At 49.2% G+C, this 21,632-nt stretch overlaps 1 protein-coding gene across 1 annotated transcript in view; it reads left to right on the plus strand.

Annotated features, from left to right (window-relative positions):
- Nucleotides 1-21,632, plus strand: part of RFC1 (replication factor C subunit 1) — a 1,503,724-nt gene that overhangs the window by 1,350,142 nt on the left and 131,950 nt on the right. The window contains exon 22 of the mRNA XM_069631787.1: nt 9,276-9,421. Coding sequence (XP_069487888.1) covers nt 9,276-9,421 — 146 coding nt within the window. The remainder of the gene's footprint in view (nt 1-9,275; nt 9,422-21,632) is intronic.

The raw sequence follows: 21,632 nt of genomic DNA on the forward strand, positions 1-21,632 counted from the left end.
CCACGTCCACTAAAGCCCATTCAACCTCCAAGAGCTTGTCCACGGCGATGACCAAAAAACCATCTTCAACGTCGAAGGCGGCAACCAAGACACCCTCTTCATCATAGGCGACCAAAATACCATCTTCGTTGTCGGCTACACCATTGATGACGAAAATGGCCCGGTCACCATCGCTGACAATGCCAAATCCTCGTCCACGACTATCTTGCAACCGACAGGGGCATCACAGGCCATAGTGTCAATGCCTTTGTCGATTTCAACTAAATCTACAAAATCTACATCCAGGAATTTACGGTCATCCGCTACAACGAAGACTGCATCCATTACACTGCCACCATCAGCGTTGCTGGCTCTGCTAATTCACCCCATAGCCTGGGGCTCCATACCAAAGGTTGTATTCCAGCCACCTGACACACTTGAAGTCTCTTCTGAAGGGGAAGAAGGAGAATTCAGCCCTTCCAGTTCCAGACATGCCTCCTCCAGTGTCCATGCCAGAAAAGGCACCCCCTTGACAGGCGGTTCTGATGCCTAGAACACTTGCTCCTAGAGATGTATTTATGGACATTCTAGACACACTGAAAGCTCTTGTGACAGAATGTCAGGCCGCACCAGCTCCACGGCAGGCCATCATGCTCCCTCAGTGGGATTCCTCCTGAACCCCCCACCCCTGTTTCTCAAGAGACAAAGATCTGCTCAAAAGGCCACTCTAGATAACTGACCGAGTCCGAGCGTGAACCCGGTGACCGACAGTCCGTTCACACCACTGACACCACAGACAAGTTTGATACAATATTGGCAGATGGCGAACCAGTGGATGCCCCCACCAGGGATTGTGATCTGTCAGATGAAATTGGGTCTTTTCACACCATTATGAGAAGAGCCAGCAAGATGTTTGGGTTAAGGCCGGAGGAACAAAATACAGATAGCCTTCTTTAGCAGCAGCGTGAGCAGCACAGGAAGTCTGTCCTGGCAATACCTCTCCTAGATGACATATGGGAGGACAGTCTACTCATTATGCCCAATCCATCGTCAACACCTCCCAAGAAGGGAGCGTTTTGTTGAGAAGTATAGGGTACTAGATTCTGCCCCTGCATGCCAATGTACACCACCAATGCCAGATTTGGTAGCCTCAGCGTTGCATGCGAAAGATCTGCAAATCCGCCCTCTAGCTGTTCCGACCTGCCGGATATTGAGGGTAAGCGCCTCAATGCTTTCGGCAAAAGAAATGCCACCGCAGCTACTGAGTGGACTCTTTTAGTAAGAAGTTGGATGAGACCCTTCAAGCCTTAACAACAGACACTGATATGATAATGCTTGCTCTCTAGGGACCCTGCAACAGCGGCGGCAGTGCTTTCGTTCAGGGAAGTCCCGCTTTTCCAGAACATCATGAGAATACCGCCCCTCCTACCAGTCGCCATCCTACAAAATCCCAGCCTACACCCATTCTGACCCATACATAAACAAATCTCAGTCCTACAGGGGAAACTAATGCGGCTCCTCTTAAAGCAGGGTCCAGTCCTCCAAACAGCCCTGACCAGCCTGGACCGGTTCTCTCCTACTTCAGCAGCCCATTGGGAGGAAGACTGTCAGAATTCACCCAAAAACATCACCACCGACGAATGGGTGCTATCCCTCATCCACCAGGGCCATGCGCTTGAATATATCAAGACGCCGCCACACATTCGCCAATCAAGAAAGCAGAAAAGTTGCACCATCTTCTGCAACAGAAAGTCTGGTCGCTGTCATCCAGATGTTTCCTGGTGGGGAAAAAGACTGGGGGTTGGTGACCTATTCTAGACCTCAGATTGTTCAACAAATATCTAAAAGCTCAAACGTTCTGTACGGTCACCCTACAGCAGGTACTGTCGCAACTGTTGCACAAGGATTTAATGGCGTCCCTAGATTTGTAAGATACCTACACCCACATTCCTATTCATCGGTCACACCGCTGCTACCTGCGATTCATAGCAGCAGGGCAACATTACCAATTCAAAGCCCTACCCGTCAGGCCGCGATCTGCACCATGAGCCTTCACAAAATTCCTTGCACCAGTCGTAGCTCATCTATGTCTGGAGGGCACACACGTGTACCCCTGTATGGAAGACTGGTTGCTGAAAGCGACATCATACGCCAAGACCGCTCACGGCACTGCGCTGATAATACAATGTCTCCATCTCTGGGTTTCTCCTTAAACTTCCCAAAATTTTGCCTTGTTCCCTCTCAGCGGACGTTGTACCTATGGGCAAATCTGGACACGTTACCTTGCAAGGTAACCCCTTCAGGGGAGTGGGTAAACACCCTCCCGGGCAAAAGTGTAGCAGCTCTGAGTCATCAAGGGTATCGGTCTGCAGCTACAAATCCCTGTTGGGCATGTCGTCGTCCTGCATCCCTCGCATACATCACTGCAGGCTCTGCATGCAGCCCCTGCAAGAGTTCCTCGACTCGTGCTGAAAGCAGGTCTCGGGTCTTGGCAGGACCAGATCAGGCTGATCCAACACTTCAAAGAACCACTGCGTTGGTTGTCTGTCAAAACCCATCTAGTTCAGGGCACCCCCTTTTTGATGACCCTTCATCAAATCACAGTCACCACGGGTGCTTCCCTAGACGGCTGGGACGCACACTCCGACAACCTGCATACCAGGGGTCTTTGGACCAAGGAGGAAAAGGTTCTACATATCAACCTCCTGTAACTGCGTGCCATCTTCTGGGCACTCAATTCATTCCCCCCTCCTACACCCCTCCCACCCCCCCAAGGATCAACGGGAAGTTGGTGCGAACCTTCACAGACCACGCCACCACTATCTTCTACATCTGCATGCAAAGGGGGAACAAGATCTCCTTCCCTTTTGCTGGAAGCACAGTCGCTATGGCACTGGGCGTTACAGCATCACATGTACCTCATTCCTCTTCACATACTGGGACTGCAGAATACCATGGCGTACTCCCTCAGCAGGGAGCTTCGCTCTTGTCACACGTGGGAGTTGCTGGACTACCAGATCCAACACGTTTTCAGTTTGTGGGGAACCTCAGGCTTAGACCCGGACATACAACTGTTGTCCACCTATCAGAACAAACGGTGCAGAGCTTGCGCCAGCAGGTTTCTCGCCTCCTCTCCCAGAGAGCTTGGGGTGCCTTCTCATTTCCATGGACTGGGAATTCCCTCAATGCTTTCCCTCTGATTCCTTTGGTGGCCCAAGTCTGTTGTGGCCCCTGCATGGCAGAGGCAGTTCTGGTACTCCAACCTCCTAGAACTCTCCTTGACCACTCAAGTGAGGTTGCACCCCCGTCAAAACCTATTGTCCAGGAATGATGGAAACATTCTTCATCACGACCCAGCCTCCCTCAACCTGACAGCCTGGCTCCTGTGTTCCTAGAATTCGGTGCTAGTCAGCTACCTCAGGACTGCATAGACGTTTTAGCGTGGGCCCGCCCTCCCTCTACACTTAATTGTTAGAGTAGCAAATGGAGAAAGTTAAAAATATATTGCAATAAACGCAACCCTTTCACCATTCAAGCAACTGCCCTTCTGCCATCCCTGTTGTCACTGGCACGGGCCGGTTTGGCTCACTCCTCCATTAGAGGGCATTTAGCTGTTATTTCAACGCATACCCGGTCACCTGCCTCTACTTCGCTTTGGTCCCAGAGATGAATCAAGGAGTTCCTCAAGGATCACGTCTATTTTTTCCCACCGATCAAGCTCCCAGCACCAGCGTGGGGGGGGTCAGCATGGTCCTTTCTATCTTGATAACCACCATTTGAGCCAATCCACGTTCCATTTGAAGGTCCGGTCTTGGAAGACCGCCTTCCTAGTGGCCATTACCTCAGCCAGGCGTGTGGCTGAAATACAAGCACTTTCTTGCAAGGCACCCTACCTATCGTTACACAAATCCAAGGTGGTTCTATGTACCAGCCCCTCATTTGTTCTCAAGGTCTGGTCTTCATTTTGTCTCAATGAACCTGTGGTGTTACAAGTGTTCTTTGCATCACTGGTTACGCCGTCTGAGCATGCTCTGCACACCTTTGACATCGTGTGAGTGTTAAAGTACTAAGTCTCTCAAACTAAGCCCTTGCGGCAGACTTCACAGCTCTTAATGACATTTGGCCTGTCTGGGAGTGGAAGGGCTTTGTCCAAACCTTCTATTGCCAGATGGCTTTCCTCCAGTGTCTCCTTCTGCCATCAGCAGGTGGGCAGGCCTCTCCCTAGCAGGCCCAGGGCTCATTCCACCAGATCGTTCGCCACTAGTACCACACTCCTTTCTGGCATACCACTTCTTGGCATTTGGAGAACAGCGGCATGGAGGTCGGTGCACACTTTCACAAAGTTCTATTGCATCGACAGGGATTCTGCTGCAGAGTCGGGAGTCGGCCAGGCCATACTACGTGACATGTTTCTGTAAGATTAGTGTCTCCTGTGGTGTTTGCTACAAGGAGCTTGCCTGCACCCATTTATGGTTATATGGTACTGTTTTGTAATCTATTCACAGCATGTGAAGTTATGAAAGATGCAATGCTGGAGAAGGATCTAGTTACTTACCTGTAATTCCTCTTCTCTGGCATCAATATCGTTCATAGATTCAAATGTGACCCTCCCACCTACCCCGCTCGGCACTTCTTGGCTCATGCTTCCCCTTAACGCATGCTATGCCAATATATGAAGGTGGCCTCCAGGGGTGGAGCCAAGGCAGCCCTTTCCATTGGCTGTGGGGGCAGTGTGACCCAAAAAGGATGATAGAGCACTAAAGTGACTGATGTTTTCAGAAACTGCTCTGTTACTGAGGATTCCCAGCTTGATGACATGCAATATTCACAGCATATGAATCTATAAAAGATAACAGTGCTGGAGAACAGGAGTTACAGGTAAGTAACTAGATCCTTATAGGTAATTAAACTTTGTAAAATAAATACAACACTGCGACAGGTAAGCAAATTAGTTTCGAAGAGTCCAAAGAGCTCAATAAACAGTCTTTCCTTGAAGGGGAAGTGCAATCAAAGGCAAGTAAAATACTTTTCCTATCCGACCAGAAAGAGCTCGTGAAGAGACCATGGGATACCAGATGTGCGTGTTTGGGCTTTTGTGGGGAAAGTGAGCTTCTGCGAAAGTATCCAGAGGTGCAGTTTCTGGACTTCAGTGGTGTTAAAGCGACCGACGACCCTTGCTGATGGAGAGGGAACCCAGAGATGAAGATTCAAGTGAAGAAAGTACTCACCAGCTTTGCCAGGGATTCAGGAGAGTAGTATCCGGGGTCCAAAAAAGCTCTGCAGCAAGCTGTTTGTTATTTCCGGGTGCAGTCATTGTGGATGTTATTTAAATACCACCATAGGTTGTGATTATGGAACACTGCTGCAGGGAAAACCCAACATCAGAAAACATCAGATGGATAATGTCCTTTCTCAAAAACAGAATATCCAGAGTGCACTGGGGGGACAAGTTCTCCCTTGAAAAAGAAATCCTCTGTGGAGTTCCCCAAGGGGCCAGTATGTCACCCCTACTGTTCAATCTTTACTTAAAATACCTATGCCTTGTTCTAGACCACATAAACACCTATTTCACTAACTATGCTGATGACACACAGCTTGTATTCGAACTAAGTGGCAATTATCAGAAAGATAGCGAGCAACTTACCACGATATACAACCATGTGGAGCAATGGATGGACACCAATTGGATGTGCCTTAACGGAAAAAAAACGGAACTCATGATTTTCGGCTCATCCTCTGCTCGTGCTAAGCTACCCGCATCCTACACATCCTTCCACATTAAAGATACCCCCATTCCGGTCCTAAGCAAGGTTAAAACCCTAGGTATGCTGCTAGAAGCATCGTTGGGTGCGGACGCCCAAGTACAGTTCATCAAAAAAAACTGTGCCTACCACCTCCGTCTAATAAAAGCCATCAGACCTTTCATATCCGAGGAGAATTGTGCGACCATAGCAAGAGCCACCATCTTATCGCGCCTTGACTATGGCAACGCTCTAGTCCTGGGTGCCTCCAAGCAATGCCTACAAAGCTACCAAATTGTACAGAACAACGCGGTAAGAATTGTCAAGCTCAAAACTAAAACGGAACATATCAGCAACTCCAGAAGAGAGCTTCATTGGCTGAAAATCGAAGATAGGGTGCATTTCAAAACCTTAACCATCGTTCACAGATGCATCTACGGAAAGGCACCAACCTACTTAAAAACTAGGATCAAACCATACGTTCCTAATAGAACACTGAGATCATCCCAACTTGTTAAAATTGCTACGTCACCTCACAAACTCAAAAGTGGCTTAGGTAGAGCCTTTCCAACCCTTGCAGCCAACCTTTGGAACAACCTACCAGACCACCTTAGACTGGAAACCAACTACTCGCGTTTTCGCAAACAGGTAAAAACCCATATCTTCAAATAAACGGCCATCACGGCATATGCCTCAGTTAGCTTAATTCTATTTGACTGTCCCGTCTGCTCTGTCTAATCACTATCTGTTCCGTCCGTTCTCGTGTCCTTGTTTCTGCGCCCCGAGGCTTGCGAGCTACCGGCGCAATATAAATATTAAATAAATAAATAAATAAAAACCCTTGAGAAGGATGGTTGACTATTTGATGATTCCCTGATCGAGGGTACGAGCCTAAAGGGCTGAAGGCAAAGAAGCTACAGTCAGCAGTACTCCACAATGCTGGCACCCTCTTTTTTCCTCAGGCATAGGATTTGGATTCTGTGACTGGGGTTGACTTGAGAACACCCCAGTGAAGAACGATTACTAAAGGCATTCTTTCAAAGAAACACTATAAAGGAGTCAGCCATGCAAGAATTACTGGGGAGGAGGGTTTGACAGGATGGTTTCAAGACAAAGGGCAGAGCAGACCTCTGAAGATTCCCAGATGGGGGAAGAGGACCCAGGACACTTGCCTGATGTCCTAAGTTGAAGAGTCTGTGCTTGGTTTGACACTAAAACCATTCAGGGTCCTGGTAGCGAAAGGGGTTTCTGCTTCTGTGTCCGGTGATGCAGTCACTGTTAGGAGCTTCAGAGTGATGTATTTCAAGCAAAGGTTGTGCTCCAGTGAGGAGAACTGGAGTGATCAGTGGGAAGTAGCGCTGCAGTTAGTTCCTTCTGGTTATTCTGAAGAGGCAGAACTTTGCTGTTGGATTCAGTGGATTGTTAGACGATGCTGTTGCAGAGCTTCTGGCCTTTCTAGAACAGCAGGCATTCCAGTGTGCAGTTATAGCTGCAGCATTATATAAGGTGAATTGGTAACTGTTTTTTTTTTGTTTTTTTCATTATCCTCCTCGGTAGGTATTGAATAAACAGCACGCAGTCACATACCAAACATTCAAACAGAGGGGTCACTCACTCACACTCTCTCACACTCACACTCTCTCACACTCACACTCTCTCACTCTCACTCATTCACTCTCACTCTCACTCATTCACTCTCACTCACTCGCACTCTCACTCACACACACTCGCACTCTCACTCACACACACTCGCACTCTCACACACTCGCACTCTCACTCACACACACTCGCACTCTCTCACACTCTCACTCATTCACTCTCACTCACACTCACTCTCTCTCACACACACTCGCACTCTCTCTCACACACACTCGCACTCTCTCTCACACACACTCGCACTCTCTCTCACACACACTCGCACTCTCTCTCACTCGCACTCTCTCTCACTCACACTCATTCACTCACACTCATTCACTCTCACTCATTCACTCTCACTCATTCACTCTCACTCATTCACTCTCACTCATTCACTCTCACTCATTCACTCTCACTCATTCACTCTCACTCATCTCACTCATTCACTCTCACTCATTCACTCATTCACACTCACTCATTCACACTCACTCATTCACACTCACTCATTCTCACTCATTCTCTCTCTCTCTCTCTCTCTCTCTCTCTCTCTCTCTCTCTCTCTCTCTCTCTCTCTCTCTCTCTCTCTCACTCTCTCACTCACACTCACACAAAGTGAATCCACACTATTCCATATGGACATCGACATTTGCCTGTCAGTTGGTTTCATGCTGACTACAGACCCCAGTCGTTGGGTAAGTACATCCAGTGGCCAAAGAGGGACCCCACACATCAAAGGACAAGAGTCATGTGGTCCCTCAAGACAAATCAAGACAAATGGAGGTGAGAGTCAAAAAGGACCCATACTAGTAAAATGATTTCCACCAAGTGGAGCCCTTTCACACTCACACTCTCTCACACTCACACTCTCTCACACTCACACTCTCTCACACTCACACTCTCTCACACTCACACTCTCTCACACTCTCTCACACTCTCTCACACTCTCACTCTCTCACTCTCTCACTCATTCACTCTCACTCACTCACACACAAGCCAAGAAAACTACCACAAGCCGAGCCACATGACTAACCGGGAGAGCATACCCCAGCATTCTATATCAGAAAGACTCTGTCCAGCTTTGAATTAAGCGTGGCTGGTATGAAAGATTTAGTCCAAACCCCATTAAAGCCAGGAAAAAGTACAGGGCGCTACTTCATCAGATAGAAGTGGGCTTTCTATACAACATCCGTCCCCACACCTGGCCATTAATGTTGTATGGTTATTAGCAATCAACGTTAACAAAATAAGAAAATGGACATCACCAATCTGATTAGGTTATAGTTTATTCATGAATTAACAATGCCCGCTGCTGCTAAAACAAAACAATGACTAGCTTTTCATATTCCTTTCTTGTGAAATATTTTTCTACGTCAAGTCAGTCATTGGTAAATAAGGCGCTTTTATTCTACTATGGTCATTTAGGGAACTGCTGGGCTTTAGCACAGGAATCTATCGGCATGTTACCACTTATTCATAAACCTAATGCTGGTTATGAAATGCAGTTTTATTAAATCTCTTAAAATGTTGGTTTGCAACATATCACAAGCTGTATATCAGTTTTTTTGTTTTTTTCTCCAGACAAACACATTGTACATTTACTTTGCTTAGAAGCCACTGGAAGTTCTTTGCCTCAGAGCAAGCAAGGGATCAAGTATTAAAGGTGATGATGATGTGACCACATAGTATGAGATACAAAGTACCCTCTCATGTACGTCATAGGGATATTGCAAGTCCCCTCGAGTTCTGTGACCTTAAGAGGATCACATTTTTTTTCCTCGACATTTACTGACAAAAGTGCATCTGTGTGTGCAGTAGAAAAGCAAATCACTACTACAAATTAAATGATTGCCTCTTGAGTTAATTTTAGAGTTGCATACCACATCTCTCATTGTCAGAATAACATTTATGTTTCATATTCAGGCGATCTACGCAAGTGTTCTGCCAGGAGAGTTGATGAGAGGTTACATGTCTCAATTTCCCACTTTTCCAAGCTGGCTGGGAAAATTCTCATCCACAGGAAAGCATGACCGAATTATGCAAGAGCTATCGCGACACATGTGTTTAAGGTAGGCATACAGATTAAAGCTGCAATACTGTATTATTGTCATAATAGAGAAAGGATATTTGAATTGTTTAGAGTACTGCTTTTAAAATAATAAACATGCTTTGGTAACCACAGACTTCCTTTGTTGCACCACTAATTTAATTTTTTTCCGCAGACAAGGCAATACTTTTTGATGGTTTCTTTTTGGTGTAATGCTATTCGTATGCAGTCGGAGGCTTATCAGCGTATATTTAAGAGCTATGAAAAGTCCATGCACAATACCCTTCTGCCCATCTTTGCCATAATTTCACTCTGGGAACTTGATGCTACCTAATGATGAAGTTGTAAATGGCTCTTCAGATGCTGTGGGATTTGGAGAAAAAAAAAGCAGCAACAACCTCAGCGCGACCTTCGTAGTCCTGGTCCCACCATTTGTCTTGTGTCCCTTATTGGCTTCTTTTGCAGTGCACGCTTCGATTTGGGGCCTGCTGCATGATCTGTTTACTGCTTGTGCTCTGCAGGGGGGAGGAGGTCAAGCACCACCTGGGTTTTTAGTGATTTTCTGTTCTGATTTTGTTCCTTTCCAACTCATTAAGCTTCTATTGCTTGTCTCTTTTTGTTATATACTGAGCAGCTTTCATGGTTGCATGGCACCATAACAAAGTGTCAAATTGTGCAGTGGAAATATATTTGTAGCTGATGCCCACAGGCCCAGGATTACTTGTTTTGGACACAGTATCTGGTTACCGCTGGTATTATTCATGATGTGATTGCTTAGAGATCTCTGAAGTTACTTAAAACTGATGTACGGCAAAGTGCGTGATGCCATGCATTATGGAACTATTGGCTTCATCCTGGGCCATAGGAGAATATACTTGTGTAAGAGAAACCTACAGCCAAAGATAATCCTTTTCTTCTCTAATTCAGGGCCCTTAGGTTTCTTGTGGCCATGCACGTGAGAAAGCCATTCAGTCCTGTTTCCTCTTTGGATTGTGAGACTTTTCGTTTTTTCTTCCCCATTTCAATTTTAGGAAAACTGCAAGTCCTTGAATTCCAAGCGTAACAGGACTGGCTGGCCTTCACACTCATGGCTACAAGAAACCTTGGAGCTCTGCCTAAGTACCTCGGTTTAGTACCTAAGGTACCTAAGTATTTTGTTTTTGGGTAGACCTACATCATCGATAACAGAGCCAACATGGAATACATCACTTAATCAGCAGATTTGAATTCTTCAGATATCGGGTGAGTTCTTCACCCTAATCTAAACCTCTTTGGACTCGGGGGAACCTGTAGCTCATTAATTGGGTCAGGTTTTGCCTAGCCCTTAGGTTAGTCAGACTACATCCAAATCTTCTAAAATGGTAGGTTTCATATTCCCTTTCTAATGGATCGTCCCCAACACAGTTATCCTCTGCCACAGAGTTACCCTGTTTTGAAATTGTTCCATGCACAGCAGGCATCCAGAAAGCCTTGATCAGCCAAAAGGGTCTGGCTGGTGCGACTTCGGGCTGGCTCTATCATATGTCATTGGTGCCACTGGAAAAAGGGGTATAGGTGTTATGTACATATACCCAAAGTTTTTCTCATAACTCGGTTGCTTTATTTCTGAATGCCACAGGTGCTGCTCTGAATGCTCACCATCTCAGTTTTAATTGACTCTTTAAACTAGAATGTTGTGGCCTGCCAGGGTTTGCACGTGGCTAATAGCTCCGCTCTTCACAGGCACTGCATGTTCATTGGTCTGGTTCACTTCACTGACACTAGTTTCTCTTGTCAAGTTAGACATCAGTAGTATATATAGGAGCACGTGTGTAAAGAATTTACAATGCTGCATAAAGGTACGGCAAGTGGTGCCCCTCCCGGTACCCCATACGCTGGCACAAATACTGCAGGGACTCCTATGAGGAGACTCATGCAAAGAAGCACCCCACTCCTGAGTGAAACGTTTTCCCTGACCCCATTCTCCATTTGATTTGAGGTGCTCTGCTGGGCTCACTACACCGCATACAGGTACCATACCTCTGCAAAACATGTTTCCCCCCCAACCCCCTAACCTGAATATGTTCTCAATATAATGTCACCCAATATCTCGTACACTAAGGAGATGTATTCCTACTGATGGAAAATATTTTCCTGCTGGTGCTAAGCCAAGTGTATAAACCCGGTGTTGTGCCCCACGGCTCTCAAGGATTTGCTCTCATTGGTCAATACTGGCCCTAGTACAGGCACTTTTAAGGGTTATTTAGCGCTAGATCGCTGTTCAAGATAATTCCCTGGACTGGCGTCATACTATGCAATTGCTGCACAGTTTCTGAAAGGGCTGGATAACACCTTTGTTCCAAAACCTTTTGGGGCATTTCTTCTGGAGGCTCCTTTTGAACTTAAGCACTCTTAAGGCTAGCTCAATATGAAGACTATCTTTGTGGTAGCTATCACTTGAGTGCTACATGAAAATGAGCTTCATGCTCTTTGTTGTGTGTTTTACTTACCTGTTCTCTAACAAACAAATGACAGCCAGGCATTCCTTTCTTCCGAAAGAGGGCTCAGTTATTCTCCTAGATAGCCCCCATTGTCCTTCCCTCCTCTATGTTCTTTTAAGGTGAAAGAGAGGTTCCATTATCTTAGTGCAAAGAGGCACTATGATTACCTGTCTAGGTCCAGGAAGTAACAGTTTGACAACCTTTGAGGGTAAGGCCAATACTAAACAGACTATGTCCATGTGAATTGGCATGTGTATCAGGGCTTGCTTATGGGCTGTTGAACAACATTTCCTTAAACTATCGGGGCATATTAGACCAGTCATTTGAAAAATATTTTGAATGGACTCCTACGGATTACTCATCTTTAATATCTATCTCCCAACACAGCTGCTCTTCAAAAATGTTTCCACCACCAAGTTGCGCAGCACGTTAATGCATCATCTCAGCATCTGCTCCGCCCAACGCCCCTATATGACTGGCGCCAGACATAATGTCGGATCAGTTTATATAAAGGAGCCGCGCACCGTGACCGCCATTGATTTTTTTTATGCAAACACTCTGACCTCTTTAGGAATACCGCTCTTAAAATGTATTTGAGTTTTCTTGAATCCTTCTCTTCTGTTATTCGACGCAATGCTGAATCCAGCAAAGTTCTCACGTTTCAAACTGTGCATGAAATGCGAGTGTCAAATGCCCATTTTGGATCTGCACCGCATTTGTGTTTACTTTCTCGGTGAAGGCCACGACATTCAGGACTGCACATCGTGCCAATTGATGCACCCGAAGGCGGTTCGAGAACGAGAGGCAAAGCGTTTTACCCTCCTCCACATGATAGGGAGGTGATAAACGCACCCGTTCAAGGTTGCCCGGCACAGACCGTGGCACAGAGGAACGGTAACCAGTCCGGAGGACAAGAAAAAGAAGAAATATTGCAAAAGGTTGAGGTACCTTAGCAGTTCTTCGAGGTATTACTCTTCTTAGTTGTCGAAGAAGAGGAACCACCACTCCAAGGATGCCACGGAGGAAGAGACCCACACAGGTACCTTTTCCCACTGAATTCTCTACCCCTGAGGAATTCAGGATGAAGATGCTGGACATCTTCACCAAGGCCCTGGTAGCTGTGGCCTGACGACTTCTGCCAAGCTGATGGATCCCACCATGCTCGAACAAGTCGGCAGGCAACCCACAAGCAGACGCTAAGGTCACATCCAAGTGTACCACTGTACCGTCTCCGGACATAGGTACTCTGACTTAGGGTCCATCTCTCGCATGGCTGACCGATGCTGGAGTCGCAAGGGAATTTCTCCCGCTCCCCAGAACTGTATACAGGTCCCATTTGTAAGACATGTATGATGAGGAGGGGGGCACCAACCCTTTTGGGCTGGAACCCCTCCACCCTAGGGAAGTCTTTCTGGAGGAATTGTATGGGGACCAGGTGGACTTAGTGGACCTTACAGCCGACTTGGAGGAGGCAATTGGCCCGGACACCTCACCAGAGATTGATCTGCTACCTACTGCCACAAGGGGCAAACCTCAGGCCTCTTTCCAGCGCCTGATGGAGAAGGTGGTAGATTACCTTGGTGTTATCTGCCCCGTCACGTCCAAAGGTACAGTGTGAACTGACAGACCTCCTGTATGAGGGTCCAAAGAAGGAGACTATTGCCTTTCAGTCGGGCAGTGGAGGGGCCAGTGAGGAGTCTGGTCACCGCAAGGCCATCCCGAAGCAGACAGGATAACATGCCAAAATCCCCACACAAGCCAAAAGATCCAGGCATTCAAGCATTCTTCAGAAATCACGACAAAGCTAGAGGGCGCTAGAGGGCCATCCAAGATGGCCGCTTAGGTCAGAGCTCCCTCGCAGCCCCGCATCAATCCTGGCTAATCCTACGGATCCGAGCGCCACAGCCCCCCTGTTTCCCGGTACATGAACTCCTGAAGTCCCCGGCGGCGCCACCTCGAAGTCTCGAGCGAAATCGGAGCTCTCAACCCGAGACGCGGCCCGAGAGGCCCGGCTGCCGAGACTAGCGGGGTCGACCACTTGGCCCCGTGCTCCACAGGCTGAGCCTCCCCACTGTAGACTCTGACGCACCCCCCCCGGGCAGCCCACGAGACGGGGGGCCAATATCCTGGCAAGGAGTCGACAGCGGCCAGAGAGAACCGGCGAGAGTCCCTGTTCGCCTTCATCCCCCCGCCAGAAGCCATCGCCGGAGCGGAAGAGTCGGACGTGAGACAGGCTCCTGCAGATCCGGCACCCAGCCCACACCCACCGGGCGGAGACCAGGCGGCGTCGGCCAGAGGGCCCTGGCAGGTAAGGAGCGGTGGGGTAACAGCGTTGTCCCCCCCCCTTCTTCCGCCTCTGGGACCGGGTGACCGCCGTACCAGCAGCGGCAGAGCTGACCAAGCGGCACCTCCCAACTCACGGACGACCTGATCCCCTCTATCGCAAACCATCACACTGCCCTATACTCCGAGCCCCCGGAACCAAGAGGAGCCGGCAGAAAACCACTGTAAACATCTCTCGTCAAGGGCCAGCGCAGCATCTAAACAGCCAACCCCCCGGCTCACAGCGAACATCCTATATCAGCCTCTCACGGAATTCCTCCAGGAGGGCCGCGCTATCAGTGCAACCCGGCGGCTGCCTCGACCTCACCACCGGCAGCCAAGATGGGGAAAAGCGACAAATCGCAGAGGAAGCTAAACTTTGAGAGCGGTCTGACCCCCAGAGCCCCCCACCAACCCGAGGAGCAGGCGGCACCGTCGGAATGCCCCCACCAGGAGGGAACGACAGAAAACCCCTTTGAAATTAAAGAAATCCTCCTCGACCTAAAAGCAGGGATCGGCAGCCTGAGTAACAAAATGGACGGCCTCGCGTCCAAAGTCGATCTGATGCAACACCGCATGGACTCCCAAGCCGAACGCCTAACCGAGGTGGAGCAGAGGGTGTCAAATCTCGACGACAGCTCGGAAACCCTTACAAACCGAGTACTACAGCTGGAATCACAAATGAAACTAACAGCCGCCAAGTGCGAGGACCTCGAAGGTCGGTCGAGGAGGAATAACCTCCGGATAGTCGGGGTGAGAGAACATCAAATGCAGGGGAAAATGGAAGACTTCGTGGAAACCTTATGCATTACGTTGTTCGGCCGCGAGGCCCTTTCTCGCTTATTCATAATCGAGAGAGCCCACAGGATTCCTGCAACAAGACCAGCACCAGGGGCCCCTCCGAGACCCATAATAGCGAAGCTGCTGAACTACAGAGACCGTGACTCCCTTCTCCGGCTCGCCAGGGAGAAAGGCGATCTGAGTCATGATGGAGACAAAATCCATTTTTACCCCGATTTCTCCCCGGCAGTCCAAACACAAAGGAGAACATTTACAAGCGTTAAACAGAGGCTTCGCAACAGCCAACTGCCATATTCTATGCTCTACCCAGCACGCTTAAGAGTCCAGCACGAGGGAAGGGTCCACTTTTTCCAAACCCCAGAGGAGGCAAACCTGTTCCTCGACCGCCTGGGACTCCCGGATCAGAATCAAGCTCGCCCCAGACCGCAAAGGGATAGAATCCCCAGGAACCCTCCTTAAACGGGTGGATGCGGTGGAGCACAAGACCCGACACAGTTGAACTGAGTGGGCCGGATCAAATACAGCGGCATAAGTCGGGGCTGGGACACTTGGGAGGCCCCAGGCACCCCCAGCGCAGCTACCGTTAAGTTATCGTTAGCCTGAGTGGGGTCTGCCTGCCGAGGAGTGATTCCCGCGTACCGGCATGGCGACCCCTAAGGCCGAGTTTGTTCTGGGTGGGGTAAGTTGGAACCTCCCGGTGAGCATGTTCGTGGTTGCCCACCCTTGGGAGAACTACGTTACGGGCCAGTTGGGGATTGCCCGAAGTTCGAGTATTACAAAGTTGTTAGAGAAATCCAGCGCCGACAATTCCTGCTCGTCCTGCACGCTGCCTGCCCCCTGCCAGACGCCGTCCTCTCCGTTGCACTGTGACCCCCAGCCGCTACACACAGACCCGGTTAGCGGCTCCCGCTCAACCAGAACGCAGCTGCCCGTTGACCTGGACACGGGACCTGAAATAAATGCAAAGCCGCCCCGTTCAACGTCCTAACATGGAACATCAGAGGGGGTAATATCCCAGCTAAATCTAGGAAAATCCTACACTATCTCAGACGACATGAGGTAGACGTGGCAATGATTCAAGAGACACATTTCACACCGACGAGTGGCCGCCAGTGGGCCAAAAGCTGGGGCTGTCACAGATACTTCTCGTCTTACTCCACATACTCGAGGGGCGTTGCAATCCTCATACACAGGCGGCTCAGCTTCCGGCTACTACACACTGCAAAAGACGAGGAAGGCAGAGCACTTCTGGTGAATGGCATCATCGCCGGTCAGAAAGTGACCTTTGTCAACTCATATGCCCCGAATGTGGATGGCCATAACAACTTCAGCTGGGTGATGACACAGCTCTCCGCGCTTGGCCCCACCACGGTCGTGTGGGGCGGTGATATGAACACAGTTATGGACCCTGCGAGGGACAGATCATCAGCTAAACATCAACCAACTTCGAAAGCTGCTAATCAAATAATGGAAATCTGCAAGGCATTTGACCTACACGACACATGGCGAATCTCCAATGGCGAAAGGCGCGAATACACCTTTCACTCTACAGTCCATAACACAAGCTCCCGAATCGACTATTTTTTCACCTCAACCAACAGCACTCTGATATGTGGCCAGTGCCTCATCCACCCGAGAACACTCTCAGACCACTCACCAATTTTCCTCAAGCTTCAGCCAACCAGCCCCACCCCGCCGCTACAACGCTGGCGCTTCAAGCAGGGATCACTACAGGACGAGGTTTTTGCCTCAGAATTAAGAGAAGAGATAGACGTGTTTCTACAAGCTAACCTGGGCTCAGTCCCTTCAGCAAGCATGATTTGGGAATCCTTTAAATGTTTTATCAGAGGTGTCTGCCTCGCCAAAGAAAACGGCATTCTCAAACTCATCAGGGGCGAGCTCGCAAGCTGTGAAAAAAAACTAAAACAGCTCGAAACCCAGAACGTGAACAACAATGACCCTGTAGCTGCAGCGACACTGAGGACAGAATTGCAGAAATTCAACGACACGGCGGAGCGCGAGGCGAAATTTCTCCAACGCCCCATCCAAATCCGCCAATATGGCGAGGGCCAGAAACCAGGTGCCTTACTGGCAAATCTAATCAAAGCTGACAACAAACAGTCCCAAATCGAAGAGATTAGAACCAGCCAAGGGGTAGTGGTCCACACTGACGAAGAGATAGCGGAGGAATTCGGCACATTCTACCAAGACCTTTACAGTGCCAAGCTGCCGAAAGACTCGCACCTCCCCCTGGAATACCTGGAGGGCACTGAGCTCTACTGGGTCGAACATCACCTACGGGAACCTCTGAACGAGCTAATCTCACAAGAAGAGATCAAAGAAACCATAAAGGCACTACCACCCTCCAAAGCTCCAGGCCCGGATGGTCTAACGGGAGAATTCTATAAGGCCTTTGCAGAACCCCTGGCTCCACTGCTGGCAGCAGTGTATGAGGAAGCGCTTGAGCTTGGAACCCTACCTCCAACTTCCCGTCTGGCCAACGTCGTCCTTTTGCACAAATCAGGAAAGCCCCCAGACAATTGTGCATCTTATCGCCCGATTTCCCTGCTCAATTTGGACAATAAAATCCTTGCTAAGATTCTGGCGAATAGACTGATGCCCCTGATGCCCGCTCTAGTGCTAGCTGACCAAGCTGGTTTCATACCCGGCCGCAATACGACCTTCGGCATCCGGAGAATGTTTGGAATCATAGAGGCACTAGACCCCTCGCACCAGGCAATAGCGGTCCTACTTGATGCAGAAAAAGCATTTGACTCCGTGGAGTGGCCGTTCATGTTCATGGTCCTCACCAGAATGGGGCTGGGAGCCCGCTTTATCAAACTGGTTTCTCTCCTGTACACCAACCCACAGGCCACCATCATAGTGGGCAAAGCAAAATCAGCAGCAATAAACCTACAGCGCGGCACGAGGCAAGGATGCCCCCTGTCGGCGCTAATCTTCGCTCTGGTAATGGAGCCACTAGCTTCCAACCTGCGGGAACGGCGCCAACAAATGGGGCTCACTATCGGCCCACACAAACTCATTGTATCCCTATATGCCGACGACGTTGCACTATTTATAAGAGATCCCGAGGCCAACCTGAACCCGGTCATGAGGGAAGTCATCAAATTCGGGGCCTCCTCCGGACTGAAAATCAATCACTCAAAATCAGTCGTCTTCCCACTGACCAGGGACACGAGGCAATTCGCCGACGACTTCGGACTTGAGTGGAAATCCTCGAGGGTACGATATCTTGGCATCCAACTGTCACTGGACCCACTGGAGGTATTCCGAGACAACTATGAAGAGGTGTTGAGGTCTCTCCAAGACAAGATCGCACGCTGGAAGACACTCCCACTGACACTTTGGGGCAGGACCTCTCTAGTCAAAATGGTAATGCTGCCAAAACTGCTGTATCTCTTCAACAATATCCCGCTGTTACTGCCACAATCCTTCCTGAAAAAGCTGAAAACCCTGGTTCTGGATCTACTGTGGGCTGGGAAGCCGGCCAGAGTGGCATACACAACGCTGACACTCCCCGTGTCTAGCGGTGGTCTGGCTCTACCAGACATGGAAAAATACTTCTGGGCAGCCCAAGCTCAGTACCTTAGCCACTGGTACGCAAAGCAAATGATTCGCCCCCATGTACAGGTCGAGAGGGCCTTGGCAACGCCCAACTTCTTGACCGCTGTGGTGTTTGGTCGGCTTCCCGTCCCCAATCGCACAATGAACGTAATGCTTACAACATACAAGGTTTGGAAGTCGCTAGCTAACAAACTGGGGATACAGACAAGATACTCCCCCCTCTTGCCAGTCAAGTATATTCCGGGAATCCCCTTAACATCGGAGAGTGTGTTTCACCAGTGGGTCGACAAACTGCAGATACGATCCCTCGGAGACCTATTCACAGAGGAGGGCTTTCTGACCTCTGAACAGGCCAAACAGAAAGGGGGTAATTCGGCCCTAGACGTGTTCCTCTACTTCCGGACCCGATACACTCTGCAGACCCACCTGCCTGGTTTCCCGAGGCAACCACCGACTTGGCAACTACTACATGATGTCATTCAAGCTCAGGGAGAGGGCAGACTGGTGTCGCTAATCTACAAAGCGCTGACCACCGGAGCACCCAACGTGAATACAAGAGCGAAAACGAGATGGGAACGGGCACTATCCACAAGTATATCGGAGGCCGACTGGAGTCACATTCTGAAGCAAACTCAAAAAATTTCACTTAACACCCGGCTCAAGCTTATTCATTTTCATTTCCTCCACCAAACCTACTATACGCCGGAAAAAGCTAACAAGCACCATCCCGAAGCCCAGGCAGAGTGCAGAAGATGCGGGACTCTATCAGCGAACTTTGTGCACCTCGCATGGGAATGCCCGGAGGTAGCCCCATTCTGGAACCGTGTGTTGGACACGACATCCGCAATTGTCGGTGAAACGATACAACCCCGATGCACAGCAGCGTTGTTGGGGATGACGAGGTTGCTGTCCATGCCGTCAAGGAAGCTGACCGGACTCCTACTAACACTAGCTCGCAGAAGAGTCGCCATGGCGTGGGGCCGTGGCCCGCCACCATCGTACACTGCATGGCGGAAAGATGTGCTTTATTGCCAGGACACAGAAACTGATTTCATAAAATGCTTACCACTTCACGCTCGCCCGCCCGACATATGGGGCCCGCTAATATCCTTTCTAATAAGTGAGGCCGACACCACCTCCGCAGTGGACCCGTTGGTCACTGGGAACACACCCTGATACTGTTCTAACTCAGACTCTTGAGATCTTCCACTGGTTCACCAGAGGGGCGAATTGACGCAAGAGCGGGACGATATGGGGATGCAGCGGGGGCGGAGGGAGGAGTCGCAGAGGGAGGCGGGGAGGTCGGGGCACTGGTTGAAGGCGTAAAGTTAAAGCCACCCTAATGTGGGTGAGTAGTTGTTTGTTGTGTCGAAAGACCAAAAATAAAGGTTTTAAAAAAAAAAAAAAAAGAAATCACGACAAAGCTGCCTGCCATACCAGGGGACGAGATAGGGAGGGAGTAAGGGGGGGCCAGGTGAGCCATCCAAAGCCCCTCCACTCGCAACAGATTTTCTAGTGAGATCCCTTGACGCGCTAAAGCAAGATCTGAAAAGTTCACTTCACTCGGAGATTGCGGATCTGCAAAGAGAGTTACTGACCTCCATTGGCGAAAACAAAAGGGACATTGCGTTGCTGGGTGGACGGGTGGACCACAACGAAAGAGCGCTGTCCGAGCTTGAGTCACGCATGGTGTCAGCATTGCACAATGGCAGAACTGAGGGAGGGCAATGAGTACCTTCGGTCCAAGTGAGACGACTTTGTGAATAGGGCCCGAAGAGACAATCTCAGTGTACGATTTCTGAGAGAAGGGGCAGAAGTAGGAAACATTGAAACCTGCATCCAGGAGCTTTTCGGACAACTATTAGCACAACACTCTCCGGCCACCATTAAAATTGATAGAGTTCATAGAGTGGGACAAGGACCGCCCTCCTAGAGATGTTCTGGCGAAACTGCACGATTATAACGTAAATTAACTTATTTTTGGAAAGGCGAGGAAGTCAGCGGTCCAACTATATCAAGATGTCTCTCAACCCAATTTAGCACAGAGACGAACGATGAGGCCAGTGGTGAAAGAGCTGAGGAAAAGGAACATCAAATACAAATGGACTTATCCATTCGGTCTGCAGTTCCAAATGGAGGGCAGACTCCACACTCTCTTCACGCCCGAAGTCGGGAACAAACTACTGAATATTTCAGTTGAGAATGGAAACCTGGCGGGCAAGAAGACAACAAGCGGGAGAGGCTGGCGAAGGGAGCCATGGTGCACTGCCCCCTCTGGGAAGAAGAGACCTGACAGCTGAGGAGAACAGAGGTGGTCACCATGACACAGGAAAATGGGCACTTGGTGCTAACGCGGTAATCATGAGAGTAAGAGGGAAGGAATGTCATTGCACTCTATATGGACGATGGATTAGTACACGCACAGGTCGAACAACAAAAGGACACAGGGCAGGACACGCCAGAAACATCCTTGCCCATCTTACCAGACGGGCAGCACAGAACTGGGGACCGTAGGGGGCTCGCAGAGATCACATTACTGAGTAGAACCAGACCAGATTTAAAATGACTCTGACACTAAGGACCCTAAATGTCAGCAGCCTAAATTCACCAATCAAGCGCTGGCAGCTGCTTAAGAATTAAACAACTAAATACACACATTAGCCATGCAAGAGACACCTGTATTGACCAACGATCAATGCCGACTTCGCAATAAAGGGTTTCCTGTGCAACCTTTCTCTTCAGTAACCATCAAAAGGGCAGGGGTAGCACTTCTGATAAGGAGAGATGTGGCACTGACCCAAGGCTATTCGTAATAGCGATCCGAGGGGAGATATATAATCCTGAAAGGAGAGGTACATGGTATGAAGAACATGATAGCCTCCTTCTATTCCCCTAACATGGCTCAAGAAACATTTGTTAAACCTGCTTCGCTTACTGGGATCAAGGGTGGAAGGGGACTTGATATGGATGGGGGGACATGAACTTAGTCATGGCCACTGAAAAAATAAGGTCGGCAAGGAGCACATACTCTGTGGTGGGAGCGAG

The sequence above is a fragment of the Ambystoma mexicanum genome, chromosome 6q (genome assembly GCF_040938575.1).
Source record: "Ambystoma mexicanum isolate Mex_15411 chromosome 6q, UKY_AmexF1_1, whole genome shotgun sequence".
Classification (NCBI taxonomy): Eukaryota; Metazoa; Chordata; class Amphibia; order Caudata; family Ambystomatidae; genus Ambystoma; species Ambystoma mexicanum.